Here is a 22,891-nt window from a genome sequence, read left to right on the forward strand (position 1 = left end):
TTCTGTTGATGACTTCTTTGAAAATTGTTTAAATAACACATTAGTAACAACTGTGTTTACAAAGATCAGCATGGAATTTTAGTCTGAAGCCCATCAGGAGTGGGGATATAAGAACAACTGGGATTTCCTCCTTTTAAACCAAAACATTTACATTAATCATTTTCTTGCCAGACAAGGAAGATGTGAGACAGAAAGCAAGTAAACTTAGGCCAATTCTACATTAGTGTGAGGACATGTTAATCCTCTCGATAGAACAGAATGTGGACAGGAGTGAAACAGGGGGCAGATTGGGTAACAGGAAAGATTGCCAACTTCTCATAGGTCAGCAGCTTCATAGAACAGCTGCTTTATTTCTTTGAATTCTTGTGAATTCCCAGGACATCAAATACTACCCATATTCAAAGTACAAAAACAACACAAGATGCCAGAGAGAAAAGATTTCTCAATTCTCCATCATTTTACATTATCTACACAATTGTTTCTCTCCTAAGTGGAAAGACATCTGAACTTGAAGACAGGAATGAACTGGGTCTGAACATATCTGACAGTTTCCACTTAGGTGACCCTTAACTCTAAATATGTTTTTTTCAGCTGTAAAATGGGTTAATACTTATTGCATCTACCTTATGAAAGAGGTTTCAAGAACCCTGACCCCAAACCAAAAAGACTTGGGTTCAAATTTCATGTGACCCTGGGCAAGTCATTTAACTTCTCGGTACTTTAAGTAAATCTCTAAGACTATAAATTTCAGAGAGGATATAGACCTTCACTGCAAGTGAGAGAGTTCCTCAAAATGTTCCCAATACTAATAAAAATACCATCCACATCCAGAGAAGGAACTACTGAGTCTGAATACAGACCAAAGCATGCTATTTTCAATTTTTTCAATTTTTTTTCCGCATGGTTTTTTCTTTCTGTTCTGATTCTTCTGGAAGTATGTTTAACATAATTATACAGTTATAAACTGAATTGCTCTCTGTCTAGGAAGAGAGAAAGGAAGAAAAATATGGAACTAAAAATCTTACAAAAAATGATCGGAGTTGGAAAAATAAATAATTAAAAAATAAAAAATTCTATTCTTATCCCTCTTTTTCACATAGGGTTATGGTGGGGGACCAAGTGGCATTTAGATATGAATATATATGCAATATATATTATATATAATGTGCACACATATACATGTGTAAATAAATATGTATTTAAAATACTTTGTAAATCTCAAGGCATTGTTTGAGTGACAAGTTGGTATGATGGATGAGAGCTGGCCTGTGTTCAATTCTTGACTGGCTTTATGACCCTTGATAGTTCACTTAAGCACCAAATTATATACTGACTATAAAGGAAAGTTCTTTTGATTCTACCCTTGCAACATCTCACAAATACCCCCTTCTCCTCTGACATTGCTATCACTCTAGAACAGGCTTTCATATTCTTAAGTCTGGTCTGTTACAATCGCCTTCTGGATGGTCTCTGCCACAAGTCTCTCCCAACTTCAGTCAATCATCCACTCAGTTGACAAATGAATCTTCCTAAGAAAGGATTTGGGGGTTGGGCACAGCTAATATAAGGTCCTCTGCCATTAGTGTGGGTTGTTTTGGGAGCTGTCCTTTATTCTTTTCCCTCCAGGAGCTCAGCATCTAAACATTGTGTCCAATGATGGGTTTTCAATTTTTTGTTTGTGGGATTTTTTTTTTTGGTGGGGAAGGATGACTCCAAGAAGATATGTGGCTAATACCAAAAAAAGGGAAGAGGTGGTGGGAAGGTCAGGCTCTGGGCATTACTTAGTGTACTGGTTTTCAGTTTATCTTTATCTCACTGGGATCTCAGAGGTTCATTCCAAGACCAAATCTAGAGAGCTCCTATAATGTTCTAGGAAGAATGGGGGTAGGAAAGGTGTAAAAATGATCCTGACCAGACTTTTGAGAAAATTGGACATGTTGGGTCAAGTCAAGGGTAGGGGAGTTAAGCTGAACCAAAGATTCCTTCACTAAATCCTACCAAATTTTAGCTCTAGCCTTTATTTATTTATTTTTATTTTTTTCATTTCAGCCAAGTATTCTCTCCATAGGGTAAGGTACAAAATAGTGGTGTCTCTTCCCCTTACTAAGAAGAGAGCTTAGATTGAAAAATAACAAAGGGGGAGGGACAGGACAATCATTTTGAGAGAGTCGGTATTTTACTCTAAATGCATTGTGAATACTAAATGAGACATAAACTCTTCAGATCAGGAACCCACTTCACCTGACACTTCTGTTCAGAATTTGCAAGGGACAGTAGTCTTGAAGTACCTCCAAACCCAATGTCCCCTCCCCTTCACAACCCTGTTTTCCTTTGCGAAACACCAGTCTCTCTGTTCCAGGTCTGATGAGAGATGTATATCGATTCTACTAGAACCAGCCTAGTCAGCTTCGGAGGCTCATCACTCCCTAGACAGGATGTCGGGTGATGATGACCTTTCAACCAGTAGCAACTCTCCAGCATCATGTACTAAAGCGCATTGAGGCAGCAACCCACAGCTGAAAAGCAGGGATCCTTGAAATCTGTTTGGGGAACTCTCTACCTTGTCTTGTCTAAGTCTTAGCTCCGTTTTCTAGGTCACCTTGCCCAGCCAACTTCCCTCCTCCCCAGGTTTGTCCATAGTAGCCTGTGTGTTAGAGAGATCAGTCTCCTTTGGAAATCCACTGGAACAGGACCACAGGGAGTCGGTTCACCTCCCTACTGTCCGGAGTTGCGGATTCCTTTGGGATGCTAGTCCCGGCTCATGTCCTAACTCCTGGACCAGGGCTGACTTGCTCCAGAAACCTCTCTCTCTGGGCCCGGCTTAACTGAACTGATTCTCCTGTTAAGGCAGGAGCAGCTTCCATCATTGCGCGGCCAGAAATTCTGGCGAAGCACCCCTACGTCGGGAGCAGTCAAGGGACGTCGGCCGGGGTCTCGGCTCCGGGGTCGCATTTCTCCCCGACTCTTCCCTTCAGGCCCCGCTTCGGACCGTCAGAGGGGGGATCTGACTGCACTGAGCCCCCTCGGCCGCTGGCCCGCGCCCGCCGCCCCCTCCCCGGGTGTCAGTCAGCTTCTTCCCGGGGGGCTCCCACACTTGGGGAGTTGGCTTCCCGTGGGGGGCACCACTGCCTGCCTCCCCGGGCTACGCTTGAAGCTCGGGCGCAGACACCTCATCCCGGAAGGTCCAAGGAGGAACTCGGGGTTCCCTGGCCTTGACTCAGCCCGCAACCTCTGCGAAGGGCCCTTTCCGCGCCCCGTGACTCAGTTTCCCCATGTGCTCACGAAAGACAACAGCGTGAGACACCCGCGCGGAATGCGGAGGGGGAACCCGCAGTCACGGCAGGGCCGGGGCCGGACCGGGATGTGGGACCCCGGGCCGCTCCGTGCGGGTGGTCACCGGCCCTGCGGGAGGAGGGTCCGCCCTCGGGGCTGCGCCCCCCCCTCCCCGGGGGGCTCCTTGAGGCCGCCCCGAAGGCGAAGGAGACCCGCAAGGGCCCCGACAGAAGCGGGCCGCCGAGTGGCCCCCCGGGGGCTGTGGGGGCAGGCCGGGGCGCGGGCGGCCGCCTCCTCGCCGCTGGTGGCCCGGCCCGGGCCTGGCCCCGCAGGGGCTGCCCGCCGTGCGGCCGAAGCCCGCCGCCTGATGCAATCCTCCGGGCCCTTTGCTGCATGCCGGGGCTCTGGGAAACCACCCGCGCCCTTGCATCATTCCTGCCGAGCTCTGACGGACCTGAGGCCGGCCAATCGGCGAGCCCCTGCTGGCGGTGACTGACGACCGCGCCGGCCAATAACCATTCGGCGCGGTAACGAGTTGCGGGGAGAGCCGAGGATGATTGGTCCGGCCTGGCTTTCCCCGCCCCGGAGGGGCGGCCTCCTGGGTTACGTGGGCGGGGCCGGCGGGGCGTAGGGTTTAAAGGGCCGAGGCTGCGGAGGGACAGCTCAGCTGTAGCAGATGTCTCCCCGAGCCGCCCGCCGCCCCGCCGCCGCAGCCCCGACCCCGGGTCCCGTCCCCAGCCCCGGTCCGCGCCCCGAGAGCCCGCGCCCCTAGAGCCCAGGCCAAGCGCAGTCCGGACCCAGCGAGCCCCGGCCACCATGAAGGAGGAGCCGCCGACCCAGAGGACCCCGCCCGCCGCGCCCACCCCGTCCTTGTCCCCGCAGCCCCCCCGGCAGGACGGCGACCCCCCGGCGCTCTGGATTTTCGGCTACGGCTCCCTGGTGTGGAGGCCAGACTTCGCCTACAGCAGCAGCCGGGTGGGCTTCGTCCGCGGCTACAGCCGGCGTTTCTGGCAAGGGGACACCTTCCATCGGGGCAGCGACAAGATGGTGAGCGGGGGGCAGTGCCGGCTGGGCGGGCCGGGGGGCGCAGGAGCCCGGCGAGGCCTTCGGGAGCCGGTGCCCCGAGGGGGACCCCGTGCCCCGAGGGGCACCCCCTGGGCAGCCGCCGTCCAGGGCTGGGCTGATTGGCTCTCCGCAGATGAACACATAGGAGGCAGTCCCATTGCCCCGCCGGGTTTCGGGGGGGGGGGGGGGCAGGGGTCTACCCGTGTGGCAGTGAGGGTAGGGGTTCCCTTGGGCCTGTGCAGAGAAGCTGTAGGTAAATGATCCTCTCTAGATCGATGCTGATTTCTAACTCAACCAAATCTCTCCTCCTTCTACCTATTCTCTCTCTCTCTCTCTGTCTCTCTGTCTCTGTCTCTGTATCTATCTCTCTCTGTCTCTCTATCTCTGTCTCTATCTCTCTCTGTCTCTATCTCTCTCTGTCTCTCTATCTCTCTCTCTGTCTCTCTCTCTCTGTCTCTATCTCTCTCTGTCTCTATCTCTCTCTGTCTCTCTCTATCTCTCTCTGTCTCTATCTCCCTCTGTCTCTATCTCTCTCTCTCTCTCTATCTCTCTCTCTGTCTCTATCTTTCTGTCTCTCTATTTCTCTCTGTCTCTATCTCTCTCTCTCTGTCTCTGTCTCTGCCTCTTTGTCTCTATCTCTCTCTGTCTTTGTCTCTCTGTCTCTGTCTCTATCTCTCTCTCTGTCTCTCTCTGTCTCTCTCTATCTCTCTGTCTCTCTCTGTCTCTCTCTATCTCTCTCTGTCTCTCTCTGTCTCTCTCTATCTCTCTCTGTCTCTCTTTATCTCTCTCTGTCTCTCTCTGTCTCTACCTCTCTCTCTCTGTCTCTCTCTCTCTGTCTCTATCTCTCTCTGTCTCTCTCTCTCTCTCTCTCTGTCTCTATCTCTCTCTCTCTGTGTCTCTGTGTCTCTCTGTCTCTCTCTCTAGCTCTCTCTGTCTCTGTCTCTCTGTCTCCTCTATCTCTCTCTCTCTCTCTTCCCCCCCTTGTCTCTCCATCTCTCTCTCTCTCTCTCTCTCTCTCTCTCTCTCTCTCTCTCTCTCTCTCTCTCTCTCACACACACACACACACACACACACACACACACACACATACTTACTCACTCTTTTTTCTTTTTTTCCAGCCTGGTCGAGTGGTGACTCTTCTTGAGGACCATGAGGTGAGTATTTGTGGCAAAGGATGTTGAAGGCAGGTAGAGCTGACAACCTTTTGCTCTGGAGTAGGGGCTGCAGGATAGATTAGATCTTCCTAATTTTGGGGTGGTGGTATTGGATTCTTGACCTAGACTCTAGGGTACTTTTCTACTATCCAGGACCCTTTGGTAGTTGGGTGAAACCTAGGGTTCTTTTCTCAGAATAAGGTTTTTAAATGCATAAAATAAAATACACATAAAATAAAATATGCAGGATTATGAAAGATACCAGTTATATTAAAATAGTTAACCTTTCACTTATCTATATTTTAACAAACAAGTTCATGGACTTCAGATTAAGAACCCTGGCATGGATGTAATTTCTATCCTGGGTTATTAATTGATGTTCTATGCGATTGTTTGATGCTTAGGTAGATTAGTTCTTGTCTGCATGAAAACTGTAGTACTGATAAAAAAAAAGACAAAACTGATGGGCCTTATGGAGTAGGAGAAGAGATATGATCAGCAAGGTAATTGTTGGGGAGCTGTCATCCCTGACCTTAACACACTCTCTTTTCTTATTCCTCCACAGGGTTGCACATGGGGTGTGGCATATGAGGTTCGTGGGGAGCAGATCAGTGAAGCACTTAAGTATCTGGATGTCCGGGAAGCTGTATTAGGGGGTTATGACACCAAAGTAGTGACCTTCTACCCTCAAGATGCTCCAGACCAGCCACTACGAGCCCTAGCCTATGTGGCTACCCCACAAAACCCTGGCTACCTGGGGCCAGCTCCAGAAGAGGACATCGCCACCCAGATCCTGGCCTGCAGTGGTCGTTCTGGCCACAATCTGGAGTACCTGCTCCGCCTTGCAGATTTCATTCGGTTGTGTGGACCTCAGGCCCAGGATGAACACTTGGCAGCTATTGTGGATGCTGTTGGTGCCCTTCTGCCCTGCTACTGCCCCTCTGGTCAGACCTTGGCCATGGCCTGAGCTTGGGGGACTCAAAACTCTTTTACTGACCATAATGGGGTACAGACTGACCCTCAATATGGGGAATAACTCCTGTTCTTTTCCCTCCTTCCACCTTCCCTCTTTGGTGGACAGACTGGGGAGGTTGTTCCCTGATTAGGATTTCGGTGGAGGTGCTTTTGGTGATTTCTTTCCCTTTTTAGGTCCCCTTGCTGCTGTTTGGAACTCCCTTTCTTATTTCCTCTTAATGCACCTCCTCCAAGACAATAACCCTCCCCCACCCAATCTTCATCCCATTCGCTGGTACATGACTTGAAAATATATTTATTGCACCATGCTGGTGTGGTGGATATGGGCAACAAACCCTGACCTAAGAAGTCCTGCTGAGCAGGGCCAGACTCATCCTCTGGAGCAGAGGGCCTTGGAACTGCCCAGAAGCCCTTTTGGCCAAACCTCCCTCCTCTCCCCCCCTCCTTCCTGCTGCTATCTCCAGGCTACCCAGCTTGGGCCCCCTTCTTGGGGGGGGAGGGGAACCCAGGATTTTGAAGTCCCTTCTCATTCTACCCAATCAACCTTGTCCAAACAGATACTGAGACCCTGTCTGCCAAAGCTTTTCTCCAGTTGGACACTAAATGTTGGTGGGGCAGATAGGAGGTGAGCCAAGAAGAGAGAGGTTCTTGGCTGCCCTTGTCTCATTGTGCCTGGGGGCTCTGGCTGCCAGGCAAGAGGACATGCTCCCCAGAATTCTCAGAGCCAAGCCTGCTGTGAAACAGTCACTGACATCCATTTGTCAGCTCAGCCTATGTGTGTCTGTCTGTACCTGTCCATTGGGTTGTTTCTTAGAAGGGCGAGGGGCCCTTTTTGTCTGTCTGTTTGTTGGTATGTCTATCTCTGGGAAGCTCGGTGTTGCTGACTGGTGTCTCTCCATGTCTACCCACTCCATATAAACTACCCCATTATTCATACTGTGTCAAAGTTTGGTTCTTTTCTCAAATGTGGGCCTGGGAGAGGCTGTGACTTTGGGGAAGGTGAATCAGGAGGGGAAAGCCCTGGATCAGTCCCACCCCTAGAGAAGGGGCAGGTGACCAGATTCCATTATTTTAGCTTTTAAACTTCTTAGCCATTGTTTTCCATCAGGACCAAGGAATCAATCCAGGGGAGGCCCCCAGTCACTAAGGGAGTTGCAGGTGGAAAGGTAGCTGGTCCTTTAGTTTTTCTAGGTCTGGTGACTGAAGTGTTCTCCTTCCAACCTGTTGTCAGAGGTGGACTCTGGCCACAGTGCCTAACACATAGTAAACAATTAGTAATTAATTTCTTCTTTCACAGACAGAACCTTGGTAATTATTTGAATCCATTTTCCTAGACTACAATAACTCACTTTTCTATAGAATGTCAAGATGTCAAAAAATACTAATGTTATACTATACATTTTAGGCACAAGTCTGCCAGAAGCAATTTTAAAAATTAATATCCATAAAACCAAGCATTTCTAGCTTTGAGAAATGTTCAAAGTGACAATCATCTCTTCCCCTCCACCCTTCCTTCCTCTATACCCTTGGACATCCCTGCCACAAGACACTGTGAGGTAACATTTATAGAAATCTTGAACCAAGGAAAGGTCACAATAAATTTAGATTAACAATCCTCAATTTTCTCCAAAGATACTCATTTTCTCTTTTGAACATTCCCTTTGAGTACCCATTGAGGCTCTTCCCTGTGATCAGGACTCTTAAATCTTTCCAAAGGAAAAGAGAAAGCTATGAAAGTGGCCTTCTTTAAGTTCAGATCCAACCAACCCTCCCACCTTCACTTAGTTAATTCCAGTGACTCCCTATTGCCTTCAGGTTCAAACAGAGAATACTGAGTTTGGTGTTCTAACTTTCAAAAACGGTCCTGCTTCTCTCCATCTTTCCAGTATTTTTACACCTTATATCCTGCTGTATATGTTGTGAGATCCAGTGACACTGGACTGCTTTCTGACCCATGAACAAGACACACAACTTCCAGTGTCCTCTAAAATAAATATCTTTATTGTTTACCTATCCTATTCAAGTCCCAGCAAAAATCTCATCTTTGACAGAAATCCTTCCAGATCCCTTTTCATTCTAATACCTTTCTCTGTTGATTATCTACAATTTGTCCTGGACAAAGCTGATTTGTACATAGTTCTTTTCCCTTTCTTTCTATTCCTTGGGCTTTGCATAGTGCTTGGGTAAAAGTTATTGTTGTTTGTCCCTCGTTTTCAAAGAAGACCATGATATTTCATGGAATTGGATTTAAATGAGGGGTTGCTGTGCAAAGTCACCAGGCTCACTTTCTCCTTTGGAGCTATTTGGGTCCAGTGACCAGATATGGTTCAGGATGACTGGAGATGGTCCTGGATGCAAGGGCAGACCTTGGCTTTTCTAAGCTAAAGTCTTTATCAGGTCTTAGTTTGAATGATTAAGTCTAGGTAAGAAAGAAATGAGGCAGAAATTGGCCTCTTTGAGTAAAATTATCAGTTTGGGAGAAGACCCTCAAGACTTCTGACCCAAATAGAAACAATAGTTATTTACATTCACTCTCAGACCAAGTGGACCCAGACCTGGAACCTATTATTGGACAATCAATGAGAGCCAGAGTGATTATCTAGTCCTGGAGTCAGGAAAACCCTAAGTTCAAATCAGGCCTCTGACACTTGACACGTACTAGTTGTATGACCCTGGACAAGTCACTTAATCCTGATTGCCTCAAATCCAGAGCCATCTCCTATCATCCTCATTCTTATCTGGCCACTGGACTCAGATGACTCAAGAGGAGAAAGTGAGGCTGGTAACATAACACAGCATCCCCCCTCCACTCCCCTATCCAACCCTTCACTTAACTGTTCTCAGCCTCAGTTTCCTCACTGGCAAAATGGAGATTTTAATCTGTAAAATGGGGTTGTTTAGGTGGCAAAATAGATAGAGAGACAGGCTAGAGTCAGGAAGACTTAAGTTCCTCAGTTCAAATTTGACTTCAGATACTAGTTGTGAGTTGTGTGACCTTGGGCAAGAGACTTGACTCTAGGTCTGGCATGCTATCCACTCACTGTACTTGGGCTCATTATTCTGCTTCATTTTATACATACATATATATATATATACATATATAAATATACACATATAATATTCATACATACATAAAGAGATGCAAACAGGGTTAAGTCACATACCCATAATCCCACAGCTCATAAGTGTTTGAGATCACATTTGAACTCAGGTCCTCCTGACTCCAGAGTCAGTGTTCTGTCCACTTCACCAGCTAGCGTTAAGTGACTGTGTCATCTTGGGTAAGTCATTCTCTTTTCTCATCTGCACTGCCCTTCCCAGCTCCCCAACCCCTCCACCCCATCCCCTGGCTATAAGATAAGGCTATTACAATAATTAATTTATAAGAGACCATTCAACTTTCAAACCTAGGAGCCCCAAGTAACTTGTTCAGAGTCATGTTGCTAATATGATCCCAGAGTCAAAGCCAAATTCATTTATATTTAACCTCAAAGACCAGTGATCTTTCTGTTTTCTCTTTGTCCCCACCATTTCCAAAAACTTGAATCTAAAGTAAGGTTTCCTTTATTCTTCTCCTGAGATACCCTCATCCACTGTCCATAGACTGCCCCGACCCACTGCTTTTTTTTTTTGCAAGGCAAATGGTGTTAAGTGGCTTGCCCAAGACCACACAGCTACGTAATTATTAAGTGTCTGAGACCAGATTTGAACCCAGGTACTCCTGACTCCAGGGCCGGTGCTTTATCCACTGTGCCACCTAGCCACCCCTATGCCACCTAGCCGCCCCGACCCACTGCTTTTAAGTTATCTATTGAGTCTCTATTTTCAGTAAGATCTCAGATCCTGGAAAGGCTCTTCTAGTTGCTTTTATAAAGTATGAGTTTTCACTTTCAGTTTTGCAGTTGTAACCTTTGCCTCATCTGCTAAGTATTTTGAATCTTACATGATGGTAGTCATGTCTATTGGAACAAAAACTCTTGCTGATTCTTATTATCCTGGTTTCTTTGGTCATGGCCAATGCTGTAACCTGAAAAGCTTTGTTGATTGGTCTCTTTTAGTGGACAATCACCTAGTAGAACTCAAGCCTGGCTTGACTTTAACCAGGTGGTAGGTATAGACATAGAATTTTTGAAGGTTTGGCTCAACTTCATCACTGTACCAATAATTCTGGATACCTGATTAGATAGATAATTTGGGATACCTGTTCTAGCAATTGTCTAAACATGTCCTCCCTCATTAGGCATTCACGTGATCAATAATGCTTGCAGAAACACCAATGATAATGGGCTGCTGCTCCCAATCCCATCCCTGTCACAGAGAGGTCCAAGCTCCCTCCTGCTATTACAGGGACCAGAGCAAATCCCACTCTAGTCAGGATGCTGAGAAAGCACACAGTGGAACTGGTCACTGTGTTGGTAATGGTGCCAGCCTTGTGAATCTTGTCATTTTCATCTGCCAAGCAGCAAAGGTCTTGGATAGACTCTATTAATTCATTTTTTAAAAAATTTTATTTATGTAAGGCAATGGGGTTAAGTGACTTGCCCAAAGTCATACAGCTAGGCAATTATTAAGTGTCTGAGGCTAGATTTGAACTCAGGTACTCCTGACTCCAAGGCTGGTGCTCTATCCACTGTGCTACCTAGCTGAGCCTAATTCCAGTTTTGCCATGGGAAACTCCACCAAAAACTTTTCCACTTCAGGTTGGCATGTTTTTGTAAATCATATCTTTATCAGGATAATCCATGCTTTCATATTCTAGGTTTAGGGCATCAGATGGCCAATCAGTATCACCTCTTGTGGTCATACCCACATTGGGATGCTCACTTCCTGAGTCCATGAAAGTCTATGTAGAAACAGTGGTTAAATACAGGTTTCCAGGACTGGATGGTGCTTTCCAGGGTCTATTCAGTCAGCCAGAAGGATGGAAAGGATCAAAGTATCTGAGAGAAGCAGTTGTCCTGTTTCCAGAGTATTCAAAAACAAAAGAGAGCTTTGGAAAGAGTACTTCACCTGGTGTTATGGTTAGTCCACTGGGTTTGACCTGGGCTCTGTTTCTGCCACTTATTTTTATTAAACTGGGTGACCCTGGTCACTCATCTACCCTGGTTTGCTTTTAATAAACTCCAAGAGCTCTTCTAGATATAAAAATCTAGAGTTTTAAGATTCTCTATCTGCCTAATCAAGATTTGGAGGAGACCTCAGAGTTAGCATATTTTTACTTATATTACTTTGCTGTGAAAATTGAAATTTTTGGTGTAGAAGAAATATTTTGTAATTGCTAAATGCCCTTCAAATGTGAGTTGCTATTATAATTATTTTAAAAATTACGGTTTAATAGATGAAGGTAGCTAGGTGTCACACTGAATGGAACACCAGCCTCAAGTCAGGAGGACCTGAGTTCAAATCCAATCTCAGAAACATTAAAAACTGTGTGACCGTGGGCAAGTCATTCAATCCTGACTACCTCCCCCCCCCAAACAAACAAAAAACAATCCAATAGGTGACAGACAATGCATCAACCAGAACTTCAAAAACCTTGTCACTTGGCTGACAGTTTTCTATACCTTCTCTCTTAGAGCCAGTCTAGGGACTACTCATACTCCTACCCTACTATGTTTTCCTGTTCTTAGTGCCTTTGAAAGACCTTGTTCTAGGGGTACTCTTGTACTCCTGCTCTCTCATCCTGATCTGCAGCTGTGAGTGACTTCCCTCAAGTAATGAAAATCTGGGATCTACTCCAATTTAACTGAATCTCTTTCATCTTGTAATTTAGGCTATTATTGTGTTGAACACTATGAAACATGGTTTCACAGATTCATAGATTCTTTGGAACAGGAAAGGAACCTAAAGGTCATCTAGATCAACCCCCCATCCACAGCCCAGATGACCAGTCTAAGAACATGTTAATATGTGACTTGAAGTCTGAGAGAAGTACCAGAACAAGTTGTTGGGGTAGCTTTCACTCTAGTTGGGCAAATAGGAGGTTAAAACATCCTAAAAATGCATATAATAGAGGTAAATCAGCCTAAAGTGAAAATTCTAATGTGGTGTGAAAGGAGGAGTACAAACTTGGAGAGATGGGAAAGCTAGGATCCTAGGCTTGTTGGCTAACAGTAATATGCATCACTGGCCACCATGTGCAAGCTCAGGAACCATTCTATGTTATGATGTAGAGCACTGCCAAGATAAGTCAGCATGGCATCTCTGGCAAGGAGGAAGGACCCAAAGAAAACCTCTCTCCCCCCCTTATCTTGGTCAATCAGCTGCCATCTGTGTTTTCTCTCTCTTCTATATTTCTTACACATATCTCCTCCTTACTTTCACTGTACCCTCTCTACTTCAAGTTCTCATCCCTTTTCATGTACTCTGAACTGTTCATTGGCTGGAAGGACCTCAGAAGTCATCTACTCCAACCTACTTATTTTATGTATGAGGAAGTCAAATGCCAAGGAAGTCAAGTGACTTGCTCAAAGTTATACTGGTAGGAAGTGTTAAAGGTATGAATGGAATTCAGTTCCTCTGGCTGTAGGACAATTGTGTCTACACTACCATCAATAACCACAAGGAAAAAAGGTTCTAAATCATGAACAATTAGAGAAATGCTTATTGAAACAATTCTTAGGTCATCTCTCAGCCCTCAGATTGGATGTACCAATCCTCTCTATCACTTTTGCCTCCTAATTGTTCTCCTTGACCTATGATTTTTTTCTTCTCAAATCTATCCTTCATATAGATGCCAATTTATGGATGTGATGGATGTGAATGCATGGATGGATGCATGTGAATATATGTGAATATGTATGTATTTGGGGCAGCGGAGGCAATTGGGATTAAGTGACTTGCCCAGGGTCACACAGTTAGTATCTGAGTTAGTATTGATATTCCTAAAGCAAAAGTCTGACTACATTATTCCCTCACTCAAGAAGCTTTAGTAGCTTCCTTTTGCCACCACAATAAAATAAAAATAACTCTGTTTACAATGGGCCCTAGGCTATCTTTCCAGGTTGTTTTCACGTAATGTCCCATCATACACTGTATGTTCCAAACAAATTGACCTAATTACGGTTCCTCATATGACATTTTTCTTCTACTTTTTCATTTTTTGTGCAGGTCACTCCCTCCTCCCCTGGGTCTGGAATGTACTTCCTCTTACCTCTCTTTATCTTTCCTTTAGGCTCAGTTAAAATGTTAATATTTGTGATAATATTTTTAAAGTGCTAAGTGCAAAGTCTGTAACATTATAGGATGCTCTATAAATACTTATTCCTTTCCTCCTTCGCCCTCCTACAAAGACTTTTCCAGTTTTGATTGCTATTTCAAATTTGTCATCTATCAATATCTAAAGGTTATATTGTGTTTTTTTGTAGTAGTATTTTTATGTGTATGTGTTGTAATGAAATTTGTCTTTGTTTTGGTCTTTATAATCCCAGTATATAGCCCAGTGCTTGCCACAGAGCTGGCATTTAAATGCTTGATGAATAGAATTTCTCAGAATAGCCCTGGACAAACAACATAGATCCTATGCCCTCAAATCGATTTCATAATTCATAATGTGAAAATAGTACAAGAAATAAATGACACTCCAATTTCTTTCTTCCTTTCCTTCTCTTCTTCCTCTCTTTTTTCTGCATTATCCATGTTCAAGGGGAAATAGTAAGAAAAATAAAAGAAAAAATATTCTTCAATTTGCAACCCAAGTCCATCAATTTTGTATCTTTAAGTGGAATTTGAGAGTTGTAATTGATCACTCTATTGATTGGAGTTACTAAGTCTTTCACTGGTAATTAACTCCATAATTTTGCTGTTATTGTGTACAATGTTTTCTTACTTTTGCTCACTCTACTTTGCATCAGTCCATATGTCTTTGAAGGTTTTTCTGAAACCAGCCTCTTCATCATTTCTTATAGCTCAATAGTATTCCATCACATTTATATCCCATAATTTGTTCAGTCATTTGCAAATTGATGGATATCCCCTCATTTTCCAATTCTTTGCCACCACAAAAGAGCTTTTGTAAATATTTTTGTACATATTGGGTCCTTTTTCTTTTCCTTTGATCCTAGGATATAGACTTAGTTTTACAGTCCTTTGGGTATAGTTCCAAATTGTTCTCCAGAACTGTCAGACCAGTTCACAACAATACATTATTGTACCTATTTTGCACATTCCCTCAAGTATTTGTCATTTTTCTTTTCTGTCATCTTTGCCAACCTGATGAATGTGAAGTGATACCTCAGAGTTGCTTTAATTCTCATTTTTCTGTTATTTAGAGCATTTTTCATGATAATTATTAGCTTTGATTTCTTCCACTGAAAATGTGTATATATCCTTTGACCGCTTATCAGTTAGGGAATGGACTAGTTTCATTTCATACTACTGATGTCCACACTTCAATCCAATTACTCTCTGCCCTGAGACATTGTGATTTTCTGTCTCCATACCTTTACTCACATGGTTTCTCATTGCCTCTGTCCTCCTTTTATTCACTGAAAAATTCTAATCATCTTTTTTTTAAGTTTTAGCAAGACAAATGAGGTTAAGTGGCTTGCTCAAGGCCACACAGCTAGGTAATTATTAAATGCCTGAGGTCCGATTTGAACTCAGGTACTCCTGACTCCAGGGCCAATGCTCTATCCACTGCACCACCTAGCCACCCCTCTAATCATCTTTTAAAGTCCAACTTAAATGTCATCTTCTCAGGAAAGCCTTCTCTGATTCCCCCAACCACTAAAGTTGGTGACAACCTTCTCCTTCAGTGCTACAAAACTCATTATGTTATAATTCTCTAATGTACTCATCATATAATATTATCTATTTCAGCTCTCTCTATTGATAATTCATTTTGGGGATTGAAAGGCAAGGATTAAAGCTTTATATTATCTCTGGTTCCTATCACAGTGCTCTGCACAGAGCAGATATACATGTTGGTAGCATTTTATATCTGTTTGCCATCAGGGAATAAAGAAGACATATAAGGAAACAAATACACTTATTGTTTATCCTTCATTTCAAAGAGGACCAGTGATAATATGGGATGATATCTTGACTAGGGAATGAATTGGATTTAAGTGAGGCAGTGATGCAGAAAGTCTCACTCTCTCTTACAGGGAGTTAAAGTCTAGTGGCAAGTCAAAAATCAGAGCAACCAATCATGGTCCAGGATGCATTGGATGACCTTGATATCTTCTGTGTCTGACCAAGCACTCCACAGCACTTGCTTCAGTTGCCTTCGTGGCTATTAGGAACACATTATTCTTCTTTCCCCACAATATTATTTTATTTTATATTTCCAAATACATGCAAGGGAAGTTTTCAACATTCATTCATTTGCAAGTTTATGAGTTCTATGTTTTTCCTAACACTTTCTCTTCCCTCCCCCTTCCCCTTGGTGTGTGTGTGTGGGGACAATCTGGTAAAAGTTGTCCATGTACAATTGTCTTTAACAGATTTCCATATTAGTCATGTTGTGAAAGAGGAATTAGAACCAAGGGGGAAAATATGAGAAAGAAAGAAAAACATAAAAGAAGTTTTAAAAAGTGAACAGAGTAGGTTTGGCTTAGAATATATTATTCTTATCCACTCATTCTGTTGGAGGAAGTCTTCACATGCTTAGGGCAGATATCCCCCCTAACTCACTGATGGGTTTGGGACCTGTCTTAGCCTTGGTGACTGAGATGGTTTTACTAGGGCATGGCTGATGTACATGCTACACCTTCTCAGAACCACAGGTGAGAGTTGGGAGAAGGTGAATGAGTAGTCCTGAAAAGGGCAAACCCTCATACTAGGGGTGCTGGTACTCCCTGAATACTTCATATACCCCACCTATCAAACTGATGCATGGTTGGTGGAGTTATGATCTGATCCAATCATTCTGGAGAACAATTTGGAACTATGCCCAAAGGTCTATAAAACCTTTTGATCCAGCAATATCCCTACCAAGTCTTTATCCCAAAGAGATGGTGTCAAAAAATTGGAAATTAAGAGGATGTATATCAATTGGCTAAACAAGTTGTGATGTATGATTGCAATGCATACTATTGTGCTATAAGAAATGATGAGCAGGATGATTTCAGAAAAATTTGGACTTACATGAACTGATGCAAAGTGAAGAAAGCAGAATGAGGAGAACAGTAATAGCAATATTGTAGGAAGATCAATTAGATTGATTTAGTTACTTTCCTCAAATCAATGATCCAAGACAATTCTAAAGGATTCATGGTGAAAAATGCTATCCTTCTCTAGAGAAGGTACTGATGGAGTTTGATTGCAGATCAAACCATACTATTTTGTTGTGTGTGTGTGTGTGTGTGTGTGTGTGTGTGTGTGTGTGTATGTGTTTATTTTGTTCTATATATTCTTTCACAACATAACTAATATGGAAATGTTTTGCATGATTAAAAATATACAACCAATATAAAATTGTTTAGCATCTCAAGGAGGGGGAAGGGGAAGAAGGGAGGGACAGGATTTGGAAATCAAAATTTTGAAAAATGAAGGTTAAAAATTATTTTTACATGAAATTAGGGAAAAAACAAAACATTGATTGTTTGTTACAAAAAGAAAAAGGAAAAAAAAAGTCCTATGGGGTAGGACTTTGCCCTTAAACCTTTTGCAGTTTAATGAAAAAGATAAAACATACAGATAAAAACAACTGTAAACAACACTCACTAATTAGGAGAAAGTGACTGGAGCCAGGTGCTTGCTTATCATGGGAAGGTTTCTTTAAGGGCTTGAGCATCTATATGATGTCTCCAAGACAAGAATGATGAGATCATAGAATTCAGTTAGAAAATGTCTTTAGAGAATGATTAGTACAATCTCCTCTTTGGGAGGGAAAGTCCATGGAGGAGAGAAGGTTTATACACCCTGTGGTATAGATGCATCTGACTTTTTCTGTGATCCTATTTGAAGGATTTCTAGAAACAAGATTCCTGTCCTCTCAGCCACCTTCATCTCCCAGGCCTACCAGTGTACCTGAAACCCCTAACTATGCTCAAGTGAAGGCACCAAGGCCCCCAATTATTGTGCAGAAATTCTCTGGCATAGGGAATCATTACTATTTCCCACCCCATCCCCATACCATAATAGAGCAGTTAGATGATGATTAGAGTACCAGGCCATAGTCAAAAAGACTCATTTTCATGAGTTCAAATTTGGTCTCAGACACTTCCTAGCTGTGTGACTCTGGGTAAGTCATTTGATCCTATTTGCCTCAGTTTCCTCATCTGTCAAATGAGCTGGAGAAGGAAATGGCCAAGAAAACCCCAAATGGAGTCATGAAGAGTTGGACACAACTGAAATGACTGAACAACAGCCTGCATCATACCTTAGCTCAAAATTTATCTGATTAACTCTGGTTAACCAGCAAAGCCCCAGTGGAATAGGCAAGTGGTTGATAGAAATGGAAGGAAAAAAGGGTAAGGGCACCATGGTGATCCCAAGAGCAGCAAGGTCCTCCGGACTTCTGAGAGTCAACATGGCAGAGCAGGCTGTAAATCATTGTATCTTTCCCATATTCCCTTCCTAACAACTATAAAATAGTGCCTTGAAACAAATTCTAGAACAAAAGAATCATAAAATGGGGTGATTTGGAAGCTCCCCAAGAAACACCTGTCTCACTGGTCAAAAGAGGAATTTGTCCAGGACAGGAAGCATCCCAATAAGCCAGTAGTAAGCCACACCAGAGCATACCAGCAGGAGTTCTTGAACCCCAGTGCAGCAGAGCATCAGTATAACCAGTTCCAAGAACTGTTTCAGTGGAGCCCTGGATAAATAAGCAACCTCTGGCAGCCAGACTCGTGTGCTTCAGCGTAGCCCCTGGGAAACACAAAAATACTCTACTCCCCCTGGTTCAGTAGCTGCTATGTCTCTATGACCTCTTGTAGCAACAGTTACTCCCACCCCTTCCACAAAGAACCAGACACAAGGATCCTCCATGGACCCAAGGGAAACATCAGTTACATACCAAGTCAACAGCCAGGTCCTGCAGCTTCTGGCACAAGAAGTCTGAGACAGTGCCCCTTCCACTCTCAGAGCAGAGCTCAAATTTAAAAGAAAGGGAAAAGGCCAAAACAAATGAGCAAAAACCCGAAACAAAACATAATTTGATCATAGAACGTTATGGTGACAGGGAAGATCAAGATACAAACTCAGAAGAGGACAACAATGTCAAAATGCCTATGGGCAAAAGCCCGAAGAAAAACAAGTCCAGAAAGACTTCACAGAAGAGCTCAAAAAGAAGTTTAAAAATCAAATCAGAGAGGTAGATGAAAGACCTATGGCAAGTTTTTAATATCTCATCATCTCAGTTTCCTCGTCTGCTAAATGAAATGGATCAGAAATCCTATGTTAGTGATGATAAAGCTACCAAACCCACCCAGGGAAGGTGATTTTAAAAAAACAAGCTACCCACATATTTTTTAGGCTTGCTCCATAAATGGCTCCCTTTGGATATGGTACCCCCACCCTCCTCATCCACCTCTATAATTTGTCCTGAACCTGCAGGTAACCCCTCCCCCTCCTCCTGCCTTCTTTTGTATGAAGGGGTAGGGAACGGAAGCTTAGGGTTTGGAGGCAGCCAACCCAGAGCATTCCAGTGAGTTTACTCACATACCAATCCTCTGGGCTTAGTAATGGAGAATCATTTGACCAGCTAAAAATACCTCTGATTACTTGACAGGGAAGACCACACAACTAGGTCCCTTCCCCCCACCAAAGCACAAACATCCAGACCCTGGAGACCATCCAAAATGGGAGGCCCTCTGCTTTTCTCCAGAGACCATCCGTCTCTTCCTCTGTTTCCCTAAGCTATCCAGAGACAGTAGCGCCTCTGCCCAGGATTATTAATCACCTTGTCTGGCCATTCCTAGTACATCTCAGTAGGGATCTGGACTGCAAGGTTCTATAGCCCCTCAAAACTAACCAATTTATAGTTTTTTGCTGGATTCCAGTTGAATTTTTTTTCCTCCCACTTGAGCCATGGATAGAATCAAAGAACAAAACAAACAAAAACCCACAAACCTTCATGAACCAGTTGGAGGAAGAGACACATCTAAACAATCATAATAGCTGATATTTAAATAACTTGTTAAGGTTAGAAAAGCATTTTACATACATTATTTTTTTTTTTGCAAGGCAAACAGGGTTAAGTCGCTTGCCCAAGGCCACACAGCTAGGTAATTATGAAGTGTCTGAGGTCGGATTTGAACCCAGGTACTCCTGACTCCAGGGCCGGTGCTTTATCCACTGCGCCACCTAGCTGCCCCTACATACATTATTTCATTCAATTGTGCCAGGCAGTAGATGTAAGTATTATTATCTCCATTTTATTGATGAAACTTTTGAAAGATTAATTCCAAAATAGGAGGGTGAAGTTTTACTCAAGTAGATGTGGGTCCACATGGGTTTGTCTAGAAGAGCTCCCGAGGGCGGCTAGGTGGCTCAGTGGATAGAGCACCGGCCCTGGAGTCAGGAGTACCTGGGTTCAAATCCGGCCTCAGACACTTCATAATTACCTAGCTTTGTGGCCTTGGGCAAGCCACTTAACCCCATTTGTCTTGCAAAAACAAAACAAAACAAAACAAAACAAAACAAAAAACCTTAGAAGCTCCCGAGGAGGGAAGCACAGACATCTCTTGCTTCTCCTCCTATCTTTCACCCTCTCCTTCAAGAGACTTTGGTCCCTGTTAGGAAGGGAAGCTTGACTTTCTAAAATTAGTACCAACTTTTGGGCCCAGTTAGACTCTACCTTCAAAACTCCTCCCCAGAACCAGAAAATAAGCAATACAGGTCTCTGAGCAACTAGATAGATACTACATCTCTAAACATGGAACCTCAAGCTCTGATTTGTGCTCTATGTATTGTTATTTTAAACTCAATTATAATAAGCCTAGGTAGTGCAGTGGATAGAGCACTGGCCCTGGAGTCAGGAGGACCTGAGTTCAAATATGATCTCAGACACTTAATAATTACCTAACTGTGAGACCTTGGGCAAGTCACTTAATGCTATTGCCTTACAAAAACCAAAAAAAAAAACCCAAATAAAAAAACCATGCCTATAGCTGACCGCAAAAAGAGAGTAGGCTACTGTAAGTCAGAGGTGATGAACAAGATATAGAAGATATAGAAAAATAAATAGGCAGAGTATTCTGAGGTCAATGGTCCCAAACTGCACCTCTATATTACAGTATAGTCTGATTGATATGATGATAACTCATTGGCATCAAGTAAAATTTTACTTAGATCCCCAAATCAGAGAACCTTAGAGTTGGCGGTTGGTTCCAGAGAGGCAGAATAAACCCTTGCTTTGGTCTGGCAAAGATGCACACCTCCACCTTTTCTCATTTTGTACATTTGCCTAGTCCAAACTATACCTAAGAAAGAAGCCCCTAAATAAACTCTGTTATGGGCTCAATTGTTGCTCTGAGGGAGGCAGAACCTGTTGGTTTTGAATTGCCTGAGATCTGACCTCTGGAGACCAAGAGAAAAATCTAATACTTAGTCCACAAGGCCACTATTTAAATACATGAAGATTATTACTCATCAAGCATCTGTTCTTCAGGCTTACCATGACCAGGTATTTCAACTGATCCTCATGAGGTATGATCTTGAGAGCTTCTCTTCTGAATTTTCTCCATTTTAGAACATTCCTAAAATCTGGTACCTCAGACTGAACACAGTGGCCCAGATGAGTTTTGATCAGATTTTCATCAGATTTGATGAGATTATCATCTCCTTCTGGAAACTGCTTCTCTTAATGTAGCCTGAGATAAACTTTTTTTTTTTTTTTAAACTATCATCTTACCCTATTCACTCATATTGAACTTGTGGCTCATTAAAACCTCCAGATCTTTTGCAGCCTTTTAAGAAGACAGAGAAATGTAAAATGCATTTGAGAAAGATGCCTATCCAAAACAGATTTAAAAAAAAAACCTCCTTCACATATTTTAGTGTTCATAGTTGATTATATTTATCACATGTTTGCAAATTATTTTCTCCCTTTAGACTGTAAACTACTTGAGAACAAAGACTGTTTTTGTTTTGCAAGGCAGTGGGGTTATGACTTGCCCAAGGTCACACTGCTAGGTAATTATTCAGTGTCTTGGGGTTGGATTTGAACTCAGGTCCGGACTCTACGGCTGGTGCTTTATCTACTGTACCATCAACAACCCCCGGGGACTGTTTTTAATTTTTTCTATTCTTTTTCATCTTTGCATTTGTGCTTATCACATGCAAGTCAAGACATTAATCAGTAATATCACTGGTTCTCTTGGAAAATGAAGGACCAGCTACAACAGAATGTTTACCTCATAGTAGGTATTTAATCATGCTTATTGACCAAAGGGCATCAGTCCTTGGCTGTGGAAAACTTGGCTATGCAGAGTGTGGTTCTTCAAGGTTTCTAGGAAGCTAAGAACATTAATTACCTCTGCCCAGTCTGCTCCAGGATTCAGGCAACAGAAACTGAGTCCACACTCAGTTGATCAAACTATCAGGTTTACAGTTACATCATGTTTCTCTCTAGGACTGACTCCTATCCTCCTTCACACCAGAGTCACATTGGGACAGATCTTCAACTGACCTGGGGAGCATCCTGAGTTGGGATTGTGCAATACTTTGAGACATAAACTCTCCTATAAGGGCAATATCAAACATAAACACCCATTCACGCTGCCATCCACACCTCTGACTTAGAACACAGGATGTGCTGAAAAAGCATTTATTATTTATTATTCCCATTTCCCTACCCCCTCCTCTTTCCCATTTTATTCTAGCAAAGGAGGATGAGGGAAATAAGAGCTGACCTAGACCTTGAGCATGCACGGAGAAAATGATCACTCATCCTCTTCCATTTTTCTATCTTCATATATAACACACAACCATCTTAGGGGTGATAGTGGGGTGATTCTCCATGGCTCTACCTTGTCTTTCATACATCACCATTGTCATTTTCTAGACATATCACCCAGGAAATGAGGAAAGGTGGAGGTGTGCATCTTTGCCACACCCAAAGCAAGGGTTTATTCTGGCTCTCTGGAAGCAGAGACCTCAGGGAAAGATTCAGAATAGAATTTTTATGTAATTAGGTTGATTTAGCCCTAATTGAATGACTAAATTCAAAGAAAAATGGCTTTGTGCCAATTGTCTGGAGGGATCTCTGTTTAGCTTTGTGCCTTTAACTTTATTTTCCCCCCAATGGTCTTGGAGAAAGGCAAGATGAGTTATGCTCATAAGCAGATTTGCAGATTACATAAACCTAGGAGGGATATTTAACATGTTGTATACTAAAGTCAGATCTTGACAGACCTTGAAAAGTTATATTATGTTGTATAATAAGATGAAATTCAACAGAAAAACATGCAAAAGTCTTTTCAGTAGGGACCCTCAAAAAATCAACTTTACAAGGGAGGCATGGGTAGACAGCA

At 43.3% G+C, this 22,891-nt stretch overlaps 2 protein-coding genes across 5 annotated transcripts in view; one reads left to right on the top strand and one right to left on the bottom strand.

The window, feature by feature from the left end:
* The window catches only part of EXD1 (exonuclease 3'-5' domain containing 1), a 331,232-nt gene that overhangs the window by 80,117 nt on the left and 228,224 nt on the right, over positions 1–22,891 (bottom strand). The gene's annotated exons all lie outside the window — the stretch shown is intronic.
* On the top strand, positions 3,807–8,050 carry CHAC1 (ChaC glutathione specific gamma-glutamylcyclotransferase 1). The gene is made up of 3 exons (XM_074232043.1): positions 3,807–4,320; positions 5,457–5,492; positions 6,058–8,050. Exons 1-3 carry the CDS (start codon positions 4,090–4,092, stop codon positions 6,457–6,459), a joined length of 669 nt encoding a protein of 222 aa, XP_074088144.1. The 5' UTR covers positions 3,807–4,089; the 3' UTR covers positions 6,460–8,050.

This window comes from Macrotis lagotis, chromosome 4, assembly GCF_037893015.1.
Source record: "Macrotis lagotis isolate mMagLag1 chromosome 4, bilby.v1.9.chrom.fasta, whole genome shotgun sequence".
NCBI lineage: Eukaryota > Metazoa > Chordata > Mammalia > Peramelemorphia > Peramelidae > Macrotis > Macrotis lagotis.

Coding starts and splice junctions, on each gene's coding strand:
- CHAC1 (XM_074232043.1), top strand. CDS start 4,090: ATGAAGGAGGAGCCGCCGACCCAGAGGACCCCGCCCGCCGCGCCCACC. Junction 4,321..5,456: donor ATCGGGGCAGCGACAAGATG/GTGAGCGGGGGG, acceptor CTTTTTTTCCAG/CCTGGTCGAGTGGTGACTCT. Junction 5,493..6,057: donor CTCTTCTTGAGGACCATGAG/GTGAGTATTTGT, acceptor ATTCCTCCACAG/GGTTGCACATGGGGTGTGGC.